The 19,348-nt window shown below is 40.6% G+C and overlaps 1 protein-coding gene across 5 annotated transcripts in view; it reads right to left on the bottom strand.

The window, feature by feature from the left end:
* The window catches only part of GRID2 (glutamate ionotropic receptor delta type subunit 2), a 963,252-nt gene that overhangs the window by 97,212 nt on the left and 846,692 nt on the right, over positions 1-19,348 (bottom strand). For all 5 annotated transcript variants that reach the window (XR_012087806.2, XM_073001950.2, XM_078394565.1 and 2 more), the window contains one exon: positions 6,092-6,258. Coding sequence is in view for 4 of the 5 variants with exons in the window: in XM_073001950.2 (XP_072858051.2) it covers positions 6,092-6,258 (167 nt within the window). In the remaining variant the exon portion in view is untranslated. The remainder of the gene's footprint in view (positions 1-6,091; positions 6,259-19,348) is intronic.

Below are 19,348 nucleotides of genomic sequence, written 5' to 3'. Positions count from 1 at the left end.
CCACTGATGTGAGACCCTGTCCTATCCACTAAACCACAGCCAGCCAATTTAGGAATATTTCCATGTGCACTACTAGTCTTCACACAGGGAATGTGTTGTAAACTGAACATAGATACGGCTGGAAACAAACTGAGACTTGGAGGAAAGCCCTTAGTGAGAGGCCCATATTTGCCTACAGACAACCCCACAACCTCAAACAAATACTAACACACAATATATCACAAAACGACGCAGACATGGGGACTATACCCTGCCACAGACTCAGATACCAACTCTGTCCACAAATCTATTCTGGCAACACAGTCATGGGATCTAACAATGCCACACACACAATATCAAGGACTCCTTCACTTGTTCCTCAGCCAATATGATCTATGCCATCTTTTGCCAACACTGCCCCCTATACATAGGACAAACAGGGCACCTCTATGGAATGAATCAACAGCCACAAATTTGACATCAGAAACCACAATACATAGAAACCTGTCTCCAACCATTTCAGTCTACCAAGTCACTCTGCAGAAGACTCGGAAGTCACTATTTCAGAACAGAATCATTACAAATCAAGAATACAAAGGGAAACAGCTGAAACAAAATTTATACGCATTATGAACACCCACAGAAACATATGGAATATAAGCCTAGGTTTCTTAAGCTATTACCAAATGTAACATTTCTGCTGTTATCCACTGCCACTGTTATTTTCTTCACAACTACCAAGCTCATCTCTCATCACAAGGCTCCAAATTAAAAACTCTATTCCCAGATGTGGTGCTCATTTTCTGTCTTCTTGAAGAATTTTTTACAACAGGACCCTAAAACAAACAAAGGCTTCGTTACTGCATGTAACCAATGAACTTTTAGAATGTGAAACTGATGTTTCATCTACATTTTATTCCATTCCATTCTGTTTCTTTATGTTTGATGAAGTGGACATGTCCATGAAAGCATGTATTAAAATATAACAGTTAGTCCTTAAAGTGCCACATGTTTCTGTTTTGTTTTGTTTTGTTTTGTTTCCTTGGATTTTGCCTGATATGGAGGGGAAAGCATTAATGAAGGCAGTGGTGGGAGAGCTGGTTTGCATTCTGTGTATTGGTAAATCAAATGACACCTGATTGAATTGTGAAGCAAAGTCTTTCGGATAGGGCTGTAAGGATGCACTTAATAAATATGATACAATTGCAAAGGAAGACATACTTTTTGGAGACTTTTAATCAATTCTGTAGAAAGTAATGTTCACAAAACCCTATAAAGCGCAGCTTCATTTAACTGAGTGAGGGAGCTGTCCAATCATTCAGCGCAGCACAGCTGCAGATAAACAGGCCTATTCAGTATGATGCATCACTGACTTACTGCACCATTTCAAGAAAAAGACAAATGATGGTTCAGCGTAGGGCATCTCAAAGGCTGAAGTGAAGCTGGTGTTAGGGGAATGAAGGCTGGCACTATGTGCGATATGCCTTGGGACAGGTTAGCTAGGGCCAGTTCACATGAATTCTGAGAACAAGGAACTAAATAATCACCATCGTTACAACAGTTTTTTCCCCCTGTATCAGGAATAAAGAATCCACCAAACTGAACTTATAAGGCAGTGAACAATTTTACCTCCTTAGAGAACCCCTCCAATTGCCCAGCATCCCTCTGTATAACAATATCTACTTGGAAGTAAGAATTCCCTCTTTTCATTCACAATCTCATGCTCATCATTTTTAACTAGAAACACCAGTTTGGTTAAGCAATCATATCAAAATATGCTTTGTGCTACACTAGTTAATAACCAAAACCATGTTTGGAATTTCCAAATATACAAGCAAGTCATGGCTTTGCGCTGTTTCTGTGTTTTCCATCTGCATGTTTTCTTAAAGCACTGGCCTTCAGAAACCACACCAAACTATAATTCTGCCCCATCTGTTTAGACATCAAAATACACACTATTTCGCATACACTAAGTTTGGCAAAGTTACTTTAAACCACAGCTTCTGATTCTGGTCTGTTTGCAAGCCAGTCATAAATCATGACCGGTCTACTTAGAGGCCACATGAAACTCTGCAGTCCCTAATCCCTAAACCTTGTGCTCAAAACAAATCTTTTTTTTCTATGCATGTCTGTTCAGCCTCCCTAAAGGCAATTAAATCCTGGAGAAGCCAATCACAGGCATCTTCCTTCCCCCTCCTTTCCCACCTCCAGCTTTCAGCTGGGCTTACACTGCATAGCTGAAGGAAAGCATATTCTGGCTTCTGTTGTTCACAGTGAACTACAGGCTACAGGAAGTTACATCCCTTGCCACCTAGGAAGAACATTATTACAGTATAAGGGAAAACATGCCTGGCTTCATCAACTGAGCGAGCAAGGAGTGGTTATACCCAGCTTGCACATTCCTTCTTAGCCAGAGCTAAAGGGCTCTGTTTCCAGGTTACTGCTGGACTTTGTAATAAAAGGAGAAATTATTTTGGCCCCGTTGACTGGTCCCTAGGGTTATGGTAGGGAAAGGGGAGAATTTAGTGCTAGTTTTTATCAGAAATTTACCAAAACTTGCAAATCTGTTCATACTCAGAAGAGGAAGATAGTTGGAGGCATGAGGAATGAATTGGGACAAACCAAAACTTAAGCATTCATCCATGTATCATCCTTAACTCTTGTCTAGGCTTGAATCCCTTTGTATATTAGTTCTGTCTGAATCTGCCACTGAAAGGCATCTTGTTTTCAACATGTATGTGGCAGGCAGCTACAAGAAACAAACAAAAAAATCAGCATCGAGAAGGTGAAACAGATGAATTTCTTCAACATTAAGCCGAGAGCTGGGGTGGTGTATGAAGTCTTTTGTGTTGGCTTTGTCCAATTACAAACAGTTAACAGACACCTTGAAAAATAATTGGGCTTGGGGTGGGGTATAAATCATGAAAATAAACATAACCATTAAATAAAATGTCTCAACAGGGCCTCTAAAGATTAAATGAAAACCTCCGAAAGAAAACAACGCCGTTAAAGTGGGTACTGTTCAGAAAAGACTCATGATGATATATCTGTCGTCCTGATGGAAACAAGCAAACGTTCCTGCAAGGCATAATTTAAATCAATTCCTATCACTGCTGCTTACAGCTCAAATGTGGAAATTGGAAGGAGAGTGGTTTGCAAAGCTCTTGTCCAAACTCACAGAGCTGACTGAACAAATGCAGAAAAGTGAATACAAGAGGCTGCAGCCAGAATGACACGTGTTAATTGGAGCATTAGCAACTTTAGCTGTGGGTTTTCCACACTGTTAGGAGGCTGTAGTAATTGACACCTTTTGTCCTTTTCTGACTTTACAAATCTATGACTATTAAAACACAGTCATAAGGATATTTCCAGATCTCTTTAGAAAAGAGAAAGGGCAATGATTTTGTTACAGTGGAACATTTGTAGCTCCACAAATTCATCTTAAGACTGTAACCGAAAACTTGAGCATGGCTTGAACCTTAGCCACCCTTTTTTCTTCACCAACTCCCTTTTGCTTTCTTTTCACATCTTCCCTCGTGAATAGCTCTGGAGAATTTGAAAAGTTGTACAGTACCTTGACATCTTTGCGGCAGCCAAATAAAAGTATTACCCTAATATTGGATTGTGGAACGTAACCCCAGGGGCACTTCCAAAGCAGTGGAAATCTTTTGAAATGCATCTCAAACTTCTAAAGAGATTGCACATCTTAAAGAAGAAATATATCTAAAAATTTTGCCACATCAACAAAGCATTGACATTACAATTCAGAAACTTTGTCCTAGACAAGAAATGGCTGATTCCTTGCAGCAGGCTGGCAAGAGCCAAACTTGCTGGCTTAACACAAAGACCCTGACAGTTCTGAGGTCTCATCTAGTTTTCTTCCCTGGACATGACTTATATGATGGTGCATAGGTCTGAGAAGCTGCCCACCATCTTCAGTTTCCCATAATACTTGAAACAATAAGAGCGCTTCAGTTCCGAGACAACTTCGCATGGTGGGCACTCTACTAGGTGGAGCTGCTGTCAGGTATAAATTCACAGATGAGTGCAAGGCTGTTGAGGGACACCATGCAGGTTTCCTCAGTACTGGTGCCTATAGACATAATAAGAGTTCTGCAAAGATAATGAGTTGTTATTTTCAGACTAAGTCTGGTTGACGCCACATTGCTTTGTTCAGATAATTGCAGTGAATTAATAAGAAGCCTTGAGTAATGTCAAACCAGATGCAAATGCTACTAACGTATTCTCAGACTCAGTGCTAAATGAATAGCTGACAGGAAGGAAGACTGAACAAAGATGGATGGACGGATGATGGCCACAGAGCTAGGATGATGGACCTCAACAGCCCAGTTTGAGCATTCTTTATTTCATATGCTTGACATAGTACAGAGACTAGCAGGTATGCACTGAATCTCCCCCTCCATTTCCCATGATTGCTTTAACCCAATGTGGGTAGCAAGAGCTGTAACTAACAATTCTGGCACCGCAAAATGCACCTCCAAATCAACTTTATAATTGATGATGTGAAAAATAATACAAGAAGTAATTACAGCATGAACACCTTGCCAGCATCCTCCCACCGCCATCCTACACAGGGGATCAGCAGCACTGCCGGAGCTACAAAGATGAATCAAATATGTGTTCTCTGTCTCTATTGTGTGCGTGTATCTCTCTCTCTCTCTCTCTCTCTCTCTCTCTCTCATATATATATATATAAATAAGCTGACTTTCTGTACTGTCCAGACCTAGTTTCAAGAAGAGATTATCCTCCAACAGGAAAGGCCTGGTGTGTCCATGTTCTGTTCAGACCACCCTTCCATCTGCAGGTCCTTTCTTCTTCCAAGCCCAGGTCTCCTAAGTCTAGGTCAGAGGGCTGCTTTATTGAGCCTTGGGTAGGCCTCTCCTCTACTGCCTTAGCTGGACCTGGTATGCTGACCACCTTTGCTCTCTCCTGGTGGCTTGGTGTCCCAGTTGCACTGTCCTCAGAGAATCAGTTAGTGGCCTGAGCTATGTCATCTTTTCCTATGGCAGTAGACCAGACTGCTTGGTAAATCTTGAAGTCTGGAGGAAGGGAGGCATTGTTTAAATCTAGCAGACTAGGGCAAAACCCTGCTTGCCCTATACTAATTCCCACTGTGTACGTAGGCTACATATCTGAGCTGTGATCATTCATCATCAGAGCTCCAGCTGCTGGAGGTGACCTATATTCCTGCATGTCCCCAATGCAGGGACAGTGTAGGTGTGTGCGGGGGGGGTGTTCTCAGAGAACATGTTCTCAGGGAACATGATGGGAAGGGCTATATTAGTAGCCCTGCTCTCTCTACATGTGGCATTAACTGCATGGAGAAAGAATACCAGAATAAAGTTAAACTGAGACTACCATAAATTATAGAATTGTATTGGTGCCTTCCATATTTACATCCTTTCTCTAAAACCATGGTTCTCAAAGAGAAAGACAGCCTTCCTGGGAAAGAAGAGTTCCCAATATTCACATGTGTCCTAAATCCAATGCAGCAAGATTTACATCCTGACATGCCTCTTGCTCATCAGAAAAGCTCCTCTGTCTGTTTATCACAGAAATTGAATTTCCTTGGGAACATGATCCCTGGAATTTCAAGTATGCTATATTTGGCTTACGAGTTCCAGTTGGTATAGTTTGGTGTCTCTTCTTGGCCTAAGTTCAAAGTGGAGCTATTGTTGTTGTTGTTGTTTTGGGGGGAGTGTTTCTTATTTTACTTGGCAAGGCCAAGCTATGCCACCAATCAGCCATGAAGTCTTTGTTCTAGTAGACAAAATACTGAACTACATTAGCTGCTAAGTATGGCCCAGAAACATTTATAAGAACTCTAACACTCTAGAAAAATGAAGAATGCAGCTTTCCCTTAGAATGGAGCTGTGTTAACCTGTTTCGCAGCGTGTCCTGTGATGTAAACACCTTACTCCATTTTTTAAAATGTAAGAACTGCTGCATTTTGTTTTGTTTTTGCAGAAACTCACAAATCCCAACACATGTGGCCAGTCACACAATGGCATAAGTAAGCTGTTGTCTTTTTCCCCCATTGAAAAGAAGATGGATGTCTTCAAGGTTTTCATGTCCGCCCATAGATGTTACCTTTGTGAAAATACGTCTCTGTAGGGGCTTCCATGTTGGAGGGCAATCCCATACCCCCGATCTGCTATAGTGTTTCCAACAGTGTAGAAAGAACAATCCGGATCATTCAGTGCAACATATTCCAAAACTGCTGCATCCCATACGAAAGCATAATTTCCATGCTTGACCTGGAAACAAAAAAGAAAAGCAGTGACTAAGATTTCATTCTGAACGCCCCCCTAAAAGAAGTAGTTGTGAACAGAAAAGTTGTCCTTTGAAGATTACTTGGGGTGGGTAGGAGCAAATATTCTTCTAGTGCCATTTTTATGGCATATAAATATGAGAGAATATCTTGCTAGAAGCTCCTATAATCCATAAAAGTAGAGGGATATATCTTTTTTTTTACCCATTATTCTATTGGTTTCATTTATGTTCCATCTTTCTCAAGAAGAGTTATTGAGAGAAGGGGAGGGGTCTTTTATCGAGGCATTGATCAGATTTAGATCTGCTTGCTTTCCACAAGGTTGCTCATTTGTCTACTCTCAGATCATATTAGGGGACCATAGGAAGAATATTACCATGATTGTTTATGTTCACAAAGACAACGTCGAGGACTTCTAGTGGTAGAATATGAGAATATTAAACCAGGGAATTAGAATGCTTCCATATTGAAAGGGCCCAAGGGCTCAGCTTCAGGATGACAGTCAAAAACCAGAAGTCCCCATGACAAGTTCTCTTTCATTTCCATAAGGTCTGCCTAGCTCATGTTTATTCCACATCATGGTTTTCATACATATATGTGCCTAGTGTTCGAAGACTGAAGAAGAACACATTAAAACAACACCAGAATTCTAAATGTTAAGGAATCTTACTGTTGCTATCATGATTCTAATTTAGTCTGACCATCTTGGTTTGGCAATGACACCCTTCCCCCAGAGAGGCAGGGCTGAGATTACTGGAGGAAAGTCACTATGGGTTTCGCAATTTGTGCAAAGATAATTTGCACAAAATTAGTTTCTATACAAAACCAGTGTTTTTTTTTTTCCTTTGAGAAGCTACACACACATACAAAGCACAAAACAACAGGGCCATCCAGTGCTACGACCTTTACTCATTCTTGCAACAAAGCAAAAATTGTCATATTCTGTACAGCACATTTTGTAGAATTTTAAAAAAGAAACTGGAAACATCTTAGCAAAATGATGACTACAAGTTCTCTGCAACCATCAACAACTACCTGGAGAACATTTGGGGGTGAAATGTTCCTGTTTATCAGCTGGGTGGACAGTTGAGGCACCAGGTAACACAAAAGTGGTTCCTCGCCAGTTTGTGTGGTTTTGGACATCCTACACAGTCCCAAAGTGCCCTCAGAAGAAGGTACTGGTAAACTATCCTGGGTAGTCTTTACTTTGACAATCTTGGAAAGTGTTGCCATAAGTTGGAATCATTTTCACAGCATATAATTGTTATACTGTATTCTTATTTCCTGTTTACTACTCAAAAATGAAACAAGTCAGCATACACATCTGTAAACATGTAAGATATATATTGAACTAGACATTGCAAGGAGACAAAGAAGGTCCAGTTTTAACAGCAGCTGACTGTTCTAAAGGTAAGTTTGCTTTTAGGATCAAAATGAAAACCCCACTGGAAAGCTATAGAAAAGTGAGCAGACTTGCTGACATTCAACTCTGGAACATCTTGCATCTTCTCTGTACCTTCTATTCCCTAGCTCTCTGTATGTAAGTTCTGGTCTTCCATTCAGTGAATTCATCAACTGAGATTGCCAGCTTCATTCTCTGCCTGTTTGCTAGCTGCCTGGAGAGGTCCTGTTGCTTTCTCTCACTGGTCCTGCACAGCCCTTCTCTTTTAATACTCCAACCAATTACACTGTCTCCAAAGGAAAGCTGCAGCAAATTCATTACATGCACAGAGTCAACAAGGAATAAATATGTAACAGCTAAGTAAAAAAATAAACAACACAAAACAGGCTGCCTGGAGCTAGCCAAATCAACAAAACAACAACAAAAAACCCACACAAAATACGACATGGAATTATATTTTATCATTTTATCACTCAGATTTCTCTTTGATGTTATAGATGATATTTGCAAAAATCTATTTACATGCAGGAGTTACTGAAGCGCACTAGGTCAGCTCTTCATTTCTGAGATGTACTGGAGAGGATGTGTTCTTGTTTGGGATCCATTATCTCCTCGCACCCAAAAGTATAATCTATCTTTTCCGGAGTAAACAAAGCAAGCTGGGAGAGAAACAAGGTTTTCTTTATGCTCCTTTGTTGCTGAAGAAGTATTTTTGAGAGAAGATTTAGGAGGAGATGCAAGGGGAGTGTGGCTTTTGCGGTCACCACCCTCCGGATTCACATTCTACATGTATTTAGCGGCAGGCTGAATTCTAATGCTAAGAATCTGTATATTGCAGCTGAAGACAGACTTAGATACTTACCAATATATTTATTTACCACATTTAAACCTGGACTTTCCACTAAAAAAAAAAATAGTGTTCAAAGTGGCTTGCAAACTTTTTAAAAGAATAAAAACAGGCAAAACCATATTTAACTACCCCACCACCACAAATCAAGTCAACCCCACTGTAAAAAAATATTAAAATAACCAAATGTACTAAAACATTAGCCAGATTAGATCTCATATGCCAATCTAAAAAGATATATTTATTCCCTTCTTAAAATCAGTCAGAGTGAAACATCTCAGAGCTCTGAAGGTAGTACATTCCACAGCCACATAGAAGAAGGCCCTTTCCTGCATGCTTGTTAAGCAGGCCTCTGACATGTATGTTCACATTTTAAGAGGACCTCTGCAGAAGACGTTAACATCTGGAGAGACTCATAAAGAAACAAGGAGTCCCCTAGATAGCCAGACTCCAGCTTTAAAGGCTCAAACCAACACCATGGATTGGGCCCTGTAGCACCCAGGTCTTTCAGTACTGGGGGTCAGGCAGACATAATACTATTCACCAGATAGTAGCCTAGCTGCTATGTGTTGCACCAACCAAAGATTCAGGGCTTTTTTCAAGGGTAGCTCCACAAAAAGTGTGTTGCAGTACTCTTATCCAGTCTGTGTTCTCATTTTCCCTACTACGCTCCTTCAACAACTGTTGGAGATTCTGAATCAGAACATAAGCCATATCTATAACTTTGCAATCCTTAGTTCAAAGTCACAGCTTGGAAAAGTGCTTGGATGACTACTCCCAGACAACCCCACTGAGCTGTGGGTTCCTGAGGAGTATAAGTCCAAAAAAGTAGGTTTCCCACAATCTGTTTAAAAATGTCACTTTATCTTGTGAAGCCAAGAAAGGTCCCATGCATCTGCAAAACATCTGTGAGCCACTAGGGGGAAACTGGAAGGATAGATCCTGAAGCTGAGGCTCCGATACTTTGGCCATCTCATGAGAAGAGAAGACTCCCTGGAAAAGATCCTGATGTTGGGAAAGTGTGAAGGCAAGAGGAAAAGGGGACGACAGAGGACGAGATGGTTGGACAGTGTCACCGAAGCAACCAACACGAATTTGACCCAGCTCCGGGAGGCAGTGGAAGACAGGGGGGCCTAGCGTGCTTTGGTCCATGGGGTCATGAAGAGTCGGACATGGCTTAATGACTAAACAACAACAGGGGGCAACAGAGGTACGGTCAGGGATGTAAGACTCTGGTGCATGCCCTCTTTATATGACCTACCCTACTGCTTCTTCATCTTGCTGACAGATACTTGATATGACTTCCATTCTTTTCATACTTCATCTTCTTCCCTCATCTCTTTTTCCTTCAATTGCTTAGAAATAGTCAGAAGACTCTGTATCCTCTTTTTTTTAACCAATTACACTTCATTTCAATAAACCTTCCTCTTCAAATCTGTTAACATAAACAGCTTGTGATCAAGAGAAAGCTCTCCTTCATATCTTGACCCAGTCTGCTTTGAGCTATGACTCAGTGATCACATGATGCAGGGCAAAAATATTCCATCCCAATCCGGATCCGTGCCAAAGTTGAACCTTTTGGTCTACTGGCAGGGCTACTCATTGTTCAGGCTTAGCTGGAGAAATTCCCCAATGGACAGAAAGTTTTCTTTAAGGAACATCACTCTCAGCAAAGCACCCCTTTCTGGTGCAATCAGATGCAATCCTCATTGTCTGATCACACCAGCCATCTGTGTCTTTCTGTAGTATATGTGTGTGTGTAAGAAAGAGAAAGGTGGAAACAAACCATTTCTCTCTGTGTTTTGTTTCCTATTTGTGCGTATCATATCTGGCTGCAGAGCCAGAGGTTGGGAGTTCGATTCCCCACTGTGCCTCCTTGACAGAGGCTGGACGCATAATCCATAGGGTCCCTTCCATTTCTGCAGTTCTATGATGATGATGATGATATGCTGTAATAGGTGAGGTGATAAGTGATAGCTTGTGGTTTTATTTGAGTTGTCTTTCATAGATGAAGTATTGTTTTTTTGCTCTCAGGAAATCATGGAAGATGATTTCCACTAAACTAAATTGTTTTCAAAAAGTGCATTATTATAGTACATGAAGCAGTTTTGCATATTGTGAACATTGTATCTGAGAGTGCGGTTCCAATGGGCGAAAGAACCACAGTTGAATTGAATTAAGTGTCATTCAAGTTGAATTATAATTTCTCATGCACACAACACACTATTGAAATCAATTTCTTTGGGTTCCAAAGTGATTTTTTCCCCCAACTGACCAGCAGGGGCTTTTAAAAATAAATCAGTTGTAAATCGATTTAAATGCAGTTCAGTGGGTCTGGATGGTGCTATCAATTTACTTTGTGCTCCTGTTTAACATCAGTGTATTGCCACTGCGGTGTCTACTCATTTAAAAAAGAGTTATAATTTTGTTTAGCAATGCATCGGTTACTGCCTTTCAACATTCTCTGCTGAATGGGGCCATCAATTTATTGTTATATCACTTTTTTAAAAAAAGGCAAACAGTAACAAAAAAGGGCTCCTAAAGAATAATGGAAATGATAAATTTCATCAGTGTAGACTCCAAAACTAGTTTAAATCATCAGAAATAAATCAATTTCCATTCGGTGAATGTGAACCTGGTGGGTGATTTAACTACAAAAGCCTGAACAGAAATTGATTCAAATTGTCCTGAGTCAGCTATTGATCTGACTGCATTCGACTGTGCATGCATCAAGCTTGCATGGGTGCATGGCCACGAGTGTGTGCCCAGATTCATATCCTGGCCTCTCTGACCTAGCTCTGATCTAGTCATTCCCACATAATATAGTGCAAATATTGGTGCAGTAACTCCATTGCTTGTGCCTCCTAAGTGCAGATCATCTTGCTGTTTTACACAGCCGTTATCTTACTGACTGCATCCACCCACATGGACGTGACTTGTCTATCACTAAAATTATGCTTAGACATTTTCAATAACACATAATATAAACTAGACCCCACCATTAAGACAGGTCATACCGAAATGCCTGAAATAAAAAACCAAGGGCAACAGGGAGTCATGTTTTCGGAGCAGAGAATCAATTTGCCATCACCAATTGTGCCCTATCTGTTGCAGAAGTGCAGATGCGCCTTATAAAGTCAGGCCTTCTGCAGCTCAGCTTTTAATACGAAGTGGGGTATTTTTTTACGCTCAGGTTTCCTTCCTGCCCGCTCCTACACTCTTGCACAGTATCTCCCCGGTGGCACCAGAGACATTAGAGCTAGCAAAATGTGATGGAGAGACGAAGGGTGTATTTTGTAGTGTTAATACTTTCTACTCTGATTGAGTGGAAAGTCACGATTCCTGCGGAATGACAATATGTTTCCTTCATGCTGATCTCGCTTTGCTGCTCCCATGTGTGGTGGAGGTAGTGTGTGCCCCGCATTCCAATTTATCGCCACCCTGAAATGCCATTATCTCCACATGAAATGGCAGTATAATGATGGGGAAATGTAGAATGCAGGAATACAAATCTGCCATGAGCAGTGCATGGCATTAGAATGATTGAGTCCTGTTCTCAAGCAGGTTTTCTTTTTAATATACTCCAGCCAGGTCATACAATATTAGGGCTGGAAGGGAATCTCAAGTTCATTTTTCCCCAATCCATTTTACATAGCCCAAATTCTTAAAAATGCCAACAGCAGTTTGACATCTAAAATACATTTTGGTGGGCCTAGGCAATATGTTGGTAGTAAAATTTAACAAAATGTATTCATAGATCCTGCTTAGTTACACCTCAGCATAATGAATTAATATCAGTACTGAGCTATTCTATTAATGTTAGTGCTGTTCTGAAGTATATGGCCCAGTTTCTTCCTTTAACCATCCTCAACGACTGTAATCTTTAGACCAGGAGGAAGCCACACTAATCCAGAGAAAGGAAACATCGGGTTTTAGACTACAATTTGTAGAATTTCATGACCACCATGGCTAGCTCTTGAAATTTTGAACCATGGTCCCAGAAAATGAATGTTTCCCATCACTGTACTGATTTTACCTAGAGGGTTTGCTTATTTCTGACAAGGGAGCCAGGGGTGATTTCCTTTGCTCACATTCATTTATTTAACACATCACACATGCCTCTGCTTTTCTGGACAAACTTTACAGACAAATGCTCCTTTACATACAAATGTCCTTGTGAAAGGGGCTGGCCCTGCCATTAGACAGAGTGGGGCAGTCACCAAAGGTAGCACTTAAGAATGTCTGGAAAGAGCAGAACAATAGATACTACTGTATTGTATTTTCACAACTAATGCTATTTTCACATCCAGAAGGTCCTCTTGAACTTTACCAAAGCTCTCTCTCTGGCCATGAAAGCCTTCGCGAATACGTCTCCAGGTTTACTTCATCACTCTTCCCTGAGTTGAATCTTTCCCTTGGGTGAAAGGGATAAGGAAGCAGAAGGAGGTACTGAATACAGTAGGAGCAGAAGAAAGGTGAAAGGTAGTGGTTTCTGCTAGCAGAGGGTATGGCCATCCTCAGGATGCCAGCTGGAGTTTCATCCTCTCCTCCTCTAAATCAGCAGGCAGGGTGACAAAGTTCAGAGCAAGCAGCATCTGTACTTTTTTATGTGGATAGCCGGGATACTAAATAAATAAATAAATAAATAAATAAATAAATAAATAAATAAATAAATAAATAAATAAATAAATAAATAAATAAATAAATAAATAAATAAATAATGTGTGAGGTGGCTTTAAAGCTTGGGTATACATCTCTATTCATTCCCAGCTGGCCCTTCAGTGGCTCCTCACGAAGGTATTATTGTGTATGTTGCTCCAAATGACAGAGCATGCCCAAATACGTGCATTTACCAACTCTCTTCTCAGCCTTTTCCTTCTGTGCCTGACCTATTTATAACCAACATGGGGTTCATTCTGCCATTTGGACCACATCAGGGAATGGAAGAGCAACATCAAGCCACATCTATCATTTTGTTCGACAGATACTGGAAGCAGTGGAGTAAAACTTGGGGAAACCTTCCCTGTTCGGCCTCTGTAACATCCCATGGGTTCACTTCCTGGACTCAGGTTTTGTCACATCTCAAAGAATGGGATGCTGGCAACCCTAGGTTGGCAATACCTGCCAACCCTAGGTAGAGCGTACAGGTCTCAAACACTTATTGAAAAACAGTCATGACAATTGCTTCATGTTCGGTAAGAAGCTGTTAAATGATGGGGAAAAAAAGTAAGCTTTTGGGATTTTCTCTTGTGTGGTGTCACTTTGTGAATGGTAGTGAGCACAAGAGGGTATCCCGTAGATCATCTAGATTGTTGCCATTGGTATTAACCTTCAGGTTGCCCTTTGCTATGTAAAGCTTGGAATCCTTATTCCTGCTGGCAACACAGGAAAACAGTGTTGATATCAGCAATATCAGGCCATTTCCTCGAGTTCTGAATTGTGGATACAGAAAGCACAATATCCCGCATTCATGAACTGGAGAGTGGTTTTTTTTGTTTTGTTTTGTTTTGAAGAATTGTACCATAACATATTTGTTCAAAGACAGTAAACATACATAGATAAAATAATCCCATTGTTAGCTGGTGAATGGAGGTTATGCTTCTTATTTTTAAATTTTATTGTAATTATCAAAAACTTGGAAAAATTACATCTTTGGATTCCAAGCACAATCCCTTCCAAGGAGAGGGGTGTGTATCCATTTTCCATTTCCAGCCAACCTATTTGGCCATGATCCTAAGAAGGACGTACTGAATCAAAAATAAAGATGTCTACAGGGCAGACCAGATTAAATATGGCACCCTTGTGAGGTCTTGACTATCATGGTGTCCATTGGGAGGTCCATTGGGAGGTACATCAAAGGTGATCTTAATGTTTTCAAGTTTCTAGTTCTATCCCTAGTTGAAAACCATGGATAAAAAGTTGCTAAAGGTCGGATAATATGGCTTGTGGAAATGGAGGCTTTCCTTAACAAACATGCCCTATGTGATGGATGTTAAATCAAAATATATTGTATTATGCCATCAGTTACATGACGCTAGCACTATACCAATTTTGTTGTACTTTATCCATCAAACTTGGTGAAATTTATATCCAAGCAGATGTTTATTACACCATGTGACACATTTTATATCCATTATGTGATCTACGGTCTTCATTTTGGCAGGCTGTACAATATATCTTTTCTATAAGCACTTTTATTTGTTGCTATACATGTTTTGCCATATTTTATGTCCCCAAAGGTCTCCATTTTTGCCTTATTGCTCACATCAAGTCCAATATCCATGCATAAAAATTCTTATGGTCCAATTCCATTTTGAGTGCATATAAGAGTAAAATGCCAACTGACCTACTGACAGTTGATTTCAATTAGTTTAAATGGATGAAAACTTGATGTGCTGTTTAGATTCATGCCTTCAGTTCTGATAAGCAGTGTTGTACATGAAAAGCAAAAGAGACAGAAATATTTGCACTTGTAATGGCAATAATATGAGGGGTGGGGCAGTCCCCAAATTCATGGTGTTTCCCTTAGCTATGATCTTAGAAGTTTAGGTAGCACCTGTTTCCAATGCAAGCTTATGTTAGCTTTTCTAGATTTCCAACCTCCAGCTTTCTAGACTGCAACTTCTTCTACATAGGGCTGAATCTGAAAAATTTCCCCTATCCCTATGCAACTCTCAGCAGTGTGTTCCAACTGGAGTGGCCTGAGAATGCAGCACATGTTTCAGCTTGTGCAGAATGTCAGTCAAACTCAGGGCTAAGCTAGCATGTCCTAGTAGTTTCAAAGGGTTAGGACTACTGCTAGGTTTCACCTATCAGAGGATGTCCAAGTGTCTGCACCAACTCTCTTTCATGGGATACATCTCAAGTTGCCAAGTACAGTAGGATCACCTATCTGTAGCATCAGTACCCACAGTTTCACTTACCCACTGCCTTAATCTATCTAATTTATATGCCGCCCACTCTACCCAAAGGTCTCAGGGCGGCTTACAACAATTAAATTTCTATTAAAATACAATATTAAATACTCTCCACCCAAAATACATGTTTTCAAGTTGTATTATCAGGACCAGAGGGAAGCAGAGATTATCCTATATATAGGGTTCATGATAACCATTATTTCTGGCATATGCAGGTGTGTGTACTTGGAACTAACCCTTCACAGATAGTACAACCTACTCTGCATTTTGGTTTTCTCAGCCTTGTTCCTTGCATGACATCTGAACCAAAGCTCTGAATTCAAGATACATAATTCCTTTGTCAGACTCATGCTTCCCAACACATAACCTGGTTTAAATAGGAAATGAGGAGCAAGAATGCCATGGAATGTCAGGATCCTGCTGACGCCCCAGAAAGAGGAGGCCCAACCACAAAACTGCTCTACACATTCGCTGGTGCAGCTCTAGAACAACAGCTTCTTAGATCACATCCTGATTGTGGGGCAACTAAAGAAACCCAGAATTAGAAGCTGAGAACATGTTTGATCTCTAACAATGGTGTTTCCTCAGAGTTGCATAGCCGAACAATCAGATTCTACAAATGAAGCCCTTCTTACCATCTGATGATGAATAACAAAACAATCTAATTTGCAACATACAGGAGGTGAGAAGACTTCACACTAAACAACAACAACAACAACAAAACAACCCAACCAACTAGATGGTTTCCATCACTAAAGAAAGCCCTGGACCAAATAATGTGTGAACTGTATTGTCAGCGTGATTCTTAATCTCCTTATCTAGTAACTTGTTCTTGCTATCCTTCCACTGTTGGTCTAAATCTTCCCAGCTCAAAACTGCCAGGCTGCCTGTATCCTGTTATACTTAAGCCCATCATGCTACTACACATAGAAGGCATTGTCCCGACATAGGCAGCTACTAACTTCCCACTAGGAATCTGACTTCAAGCGTCCTGTAAGTACTTTCTATAACACAAATGAGAAATTGAGAAATATGCTGTGACTCACATTCTTCTTATTCATAGGTACAAAATACTTACAAGTGCACTGCAACGATATTCCATCTTGTGGATGTGGTGGTGAACAACCCATATCCTCTAATTTATGTTTGGGTCAAAGTCCCCTGGTAGCACTACAGGCTTGTATTATACAGTTGCTTATCTATTGCTTTTATTATGAATGCATTGTATTTTTGCAGTCTTCTTGATGTAGTGCCTGTTATTTATGTGCCACTTCATGCTATACTCCACAGGATACACAGTATGCTTTATTTGATTAAAAAGCATTCCTAGGGGAATAGGGAGGAACCTACACACAGCAATCAACCATCCAGCGGTAGGGACGTATAAGCTGAAGAAGCAATAAACAATTCCTTCCTACCAACACTTCGGCATGAAGCTTAGAATGCCCAGTGTTAATCTCAACCCATTCCTTCCACCCTATGAAGGAAATAAAGTGTGATGGCTGCCTGGATAAGATACTCTCAGAAACACTTTCCCAGACATATTCCCATATATATCAAGTACCAGAGAGAAACTGATGTACAAATCCCCCCTCCTTTTTGGGACAGGAGTGGAAAGCTATCCCACTTGTTCTGGACTAATTTCTTTAGCAAAAATTGCATTGGGAGCACAATCTGTGCAAGCAGTCTCTGTGGGACTTAGCAAAGTCCTGTCTCCTTACACCCCATCAGCAACGTATACTGTATGTGGATAGCAATTGATCAACCACTATTTGTAACAGGAGGCCAGCGTCTGCATCTCCAGAAAAGCAATTTATCCATTTCTTCTTCTTTTTCCTCTGCATAACCTTGGGGCCACTTTCGTTAGTCCTACCAGGAGTAAATGCACTGGAATGAATATGTTTGTTAAACAGAATTGATCCAAATGGCACTGCCTTCAATGCGGTTGTATTATGTTGGACCAAGAGTGGATTTTGCCCTTGGATTGCACGTTCCTCCTGCTCCATCCTTCAAAAGGCTGAACAAATGGATGGAAGCCAGAATTTTGCTAAGCTCTTTGAGAACTCCCTCCTGTAAGAATGTCAGTGCATCCTTTAAGAAAGAGCTCTAGCCATCTTGAGAAAAGAGAACAATCGTAGAACTGTAGAGCTGGAAGGGACCCTATGGATCATCAAGTCAAACCCTTGTCAAGAAGGCACAATCAGGAACTGACCTCCCAACAGCCAAATGCCTAAACCACTGAGTTATCTAGCAGTGTATAGGAGTCAAGCCACAAGCTTTCTGCTTCAAGGAAGAGATTTTATGATGGTGCTACTGTTGCCCTAGTTACTGTAGGTGTGGCACATCCAAGGAGGAATAAGGCATGAAAAAGCTATGGAGCCAATGAAAGAGGGATCCAATATATTTAAATAGGGATGAATTTGGTAATAAAAATTCAAAGATTCTGGCTAAAGCTTCCAGTTCCTGCTGTGATACTTTTGATTCCAATGAATCCCAATGAAGGAGTTGAATCAGGATGGAAACAGGAGCTGAAGATGAAGAAATATCAGGAAGATAGTTCAGTGGTTTAGGCGTCTGTCTGTGGAACCAGAATTTGAGAGCTGGATTCCCCACTGTGCCTCCTTGACAGGGGCTGGACTCAATGATCCTTCAAGCCCTATAGTTCTAAAATGATTATTACATATTGCGTTCACGTCAGACTTCAATTATTGTTCTTTCATTCCTTTTCTTGAGTAATGTGCCTTTGATAGAGGCTATGAGGTGGGGCAGTAAAGCTTGATAAATATTAAATGAAGGTTAATTCAAAAGGGTGAGACTGTTGGGTAACTCCAGGTAAAGCTACACCTTCTCCAGCTCTACTTCTTAGAAGCTAGAGACAACATTATGGTCTTGCTCATATCTCTCATGGACTAACTCACACGTGTAGAACGATATGTATTGATTAAACATCTGCTTAATAAATTAAGTCAAATTAAACAGATAGAGCCCTTATATATTTTGCTCTGACATTTCTCATATATTTAAATTTTTTCCCTTCAGTGGCTGAAAAGCAGTATTAAGTAGCAACTAGAGTAGGCCTGTTGGATCAATGAAAATTACAAAAGAGTTGACTCACGAAATCCCCATTGATTCAATGAACCTACTCTAGTTAAATGTTCCTACTGAATTTCAGCCTATGTGTCCTGAAACCTGGTATCAACTTTTCCTTTCTTTCTCACACGCAGACACACCAGATTCAGAGCTATACATGACATGTTTAATCTGGGTCTTGCTTATTTAGTACATAAACTTTTCTGAGTGGGCTGTGTTAATACCTTTGAATATAATGCCAGTACATCTCTGCAGTCCAGAAAGTATCTTGGGAATATGTATACAATGTCTCCTACATTTTTAAACAGCTGCTTGTGAATTTCTAAGCCAGGCGGGCAGGCGGGGGGGGGGGTCACCATAACCTTCATGATGCTGGCAACATTCCTGGAATCTATGCTGTTATTGCCACTCAGCTAACAAGCTTTCACTGAAAGATGCCTCCTTGACATCAAGGTCATCTTAGTAGGAATGTCAGCAGTGCCTCTGACATCATCATAGACAAAATGCATTGTCACTAAATGGCTCATCTGTGCTTTAGCCCATTCACTCTTTGCCTTCATGTCTCTCTTGGCAACCAGCATTATCATGAATGAAAGAGACAGAAGTGGTTTTTCAAGAAATCAGTGCACCTTTAAATAGTACATGCCACATCCTGTTTTTAATGCAAATCAAGGCTCTTTCTCTGCTCTTTGAATGTATGGTGTACATGGAGGTGGGGGCAAGGACTGTTGTCTTTTTATCCCTCTGTACATTTGCCATGAGGCAAAAGGAGGCCCCTAAACACTGTTTGACTCAACTCCAGGAGCCAGTGGAAGACAGG

This window comes from Pogona vitticeps, chromosome 5, assembly GCF_051106095.1.
Source record: "Pogona vitticeps strain Pit_001003342236 chromosome 5, PviZW2.1, whole genome shotgun sequence".
Classification (NCBI taxonomy): Eukaryota; Metazoa; Chordata; class Lepidosauria; order Squamata; family Agamidae; genus Pogona; species Pogona vitticeps.
Note: the sequence above shows the minus strand (reverse complement) of the source record. Positions and strands in the feature narration are given on the sequence as shown.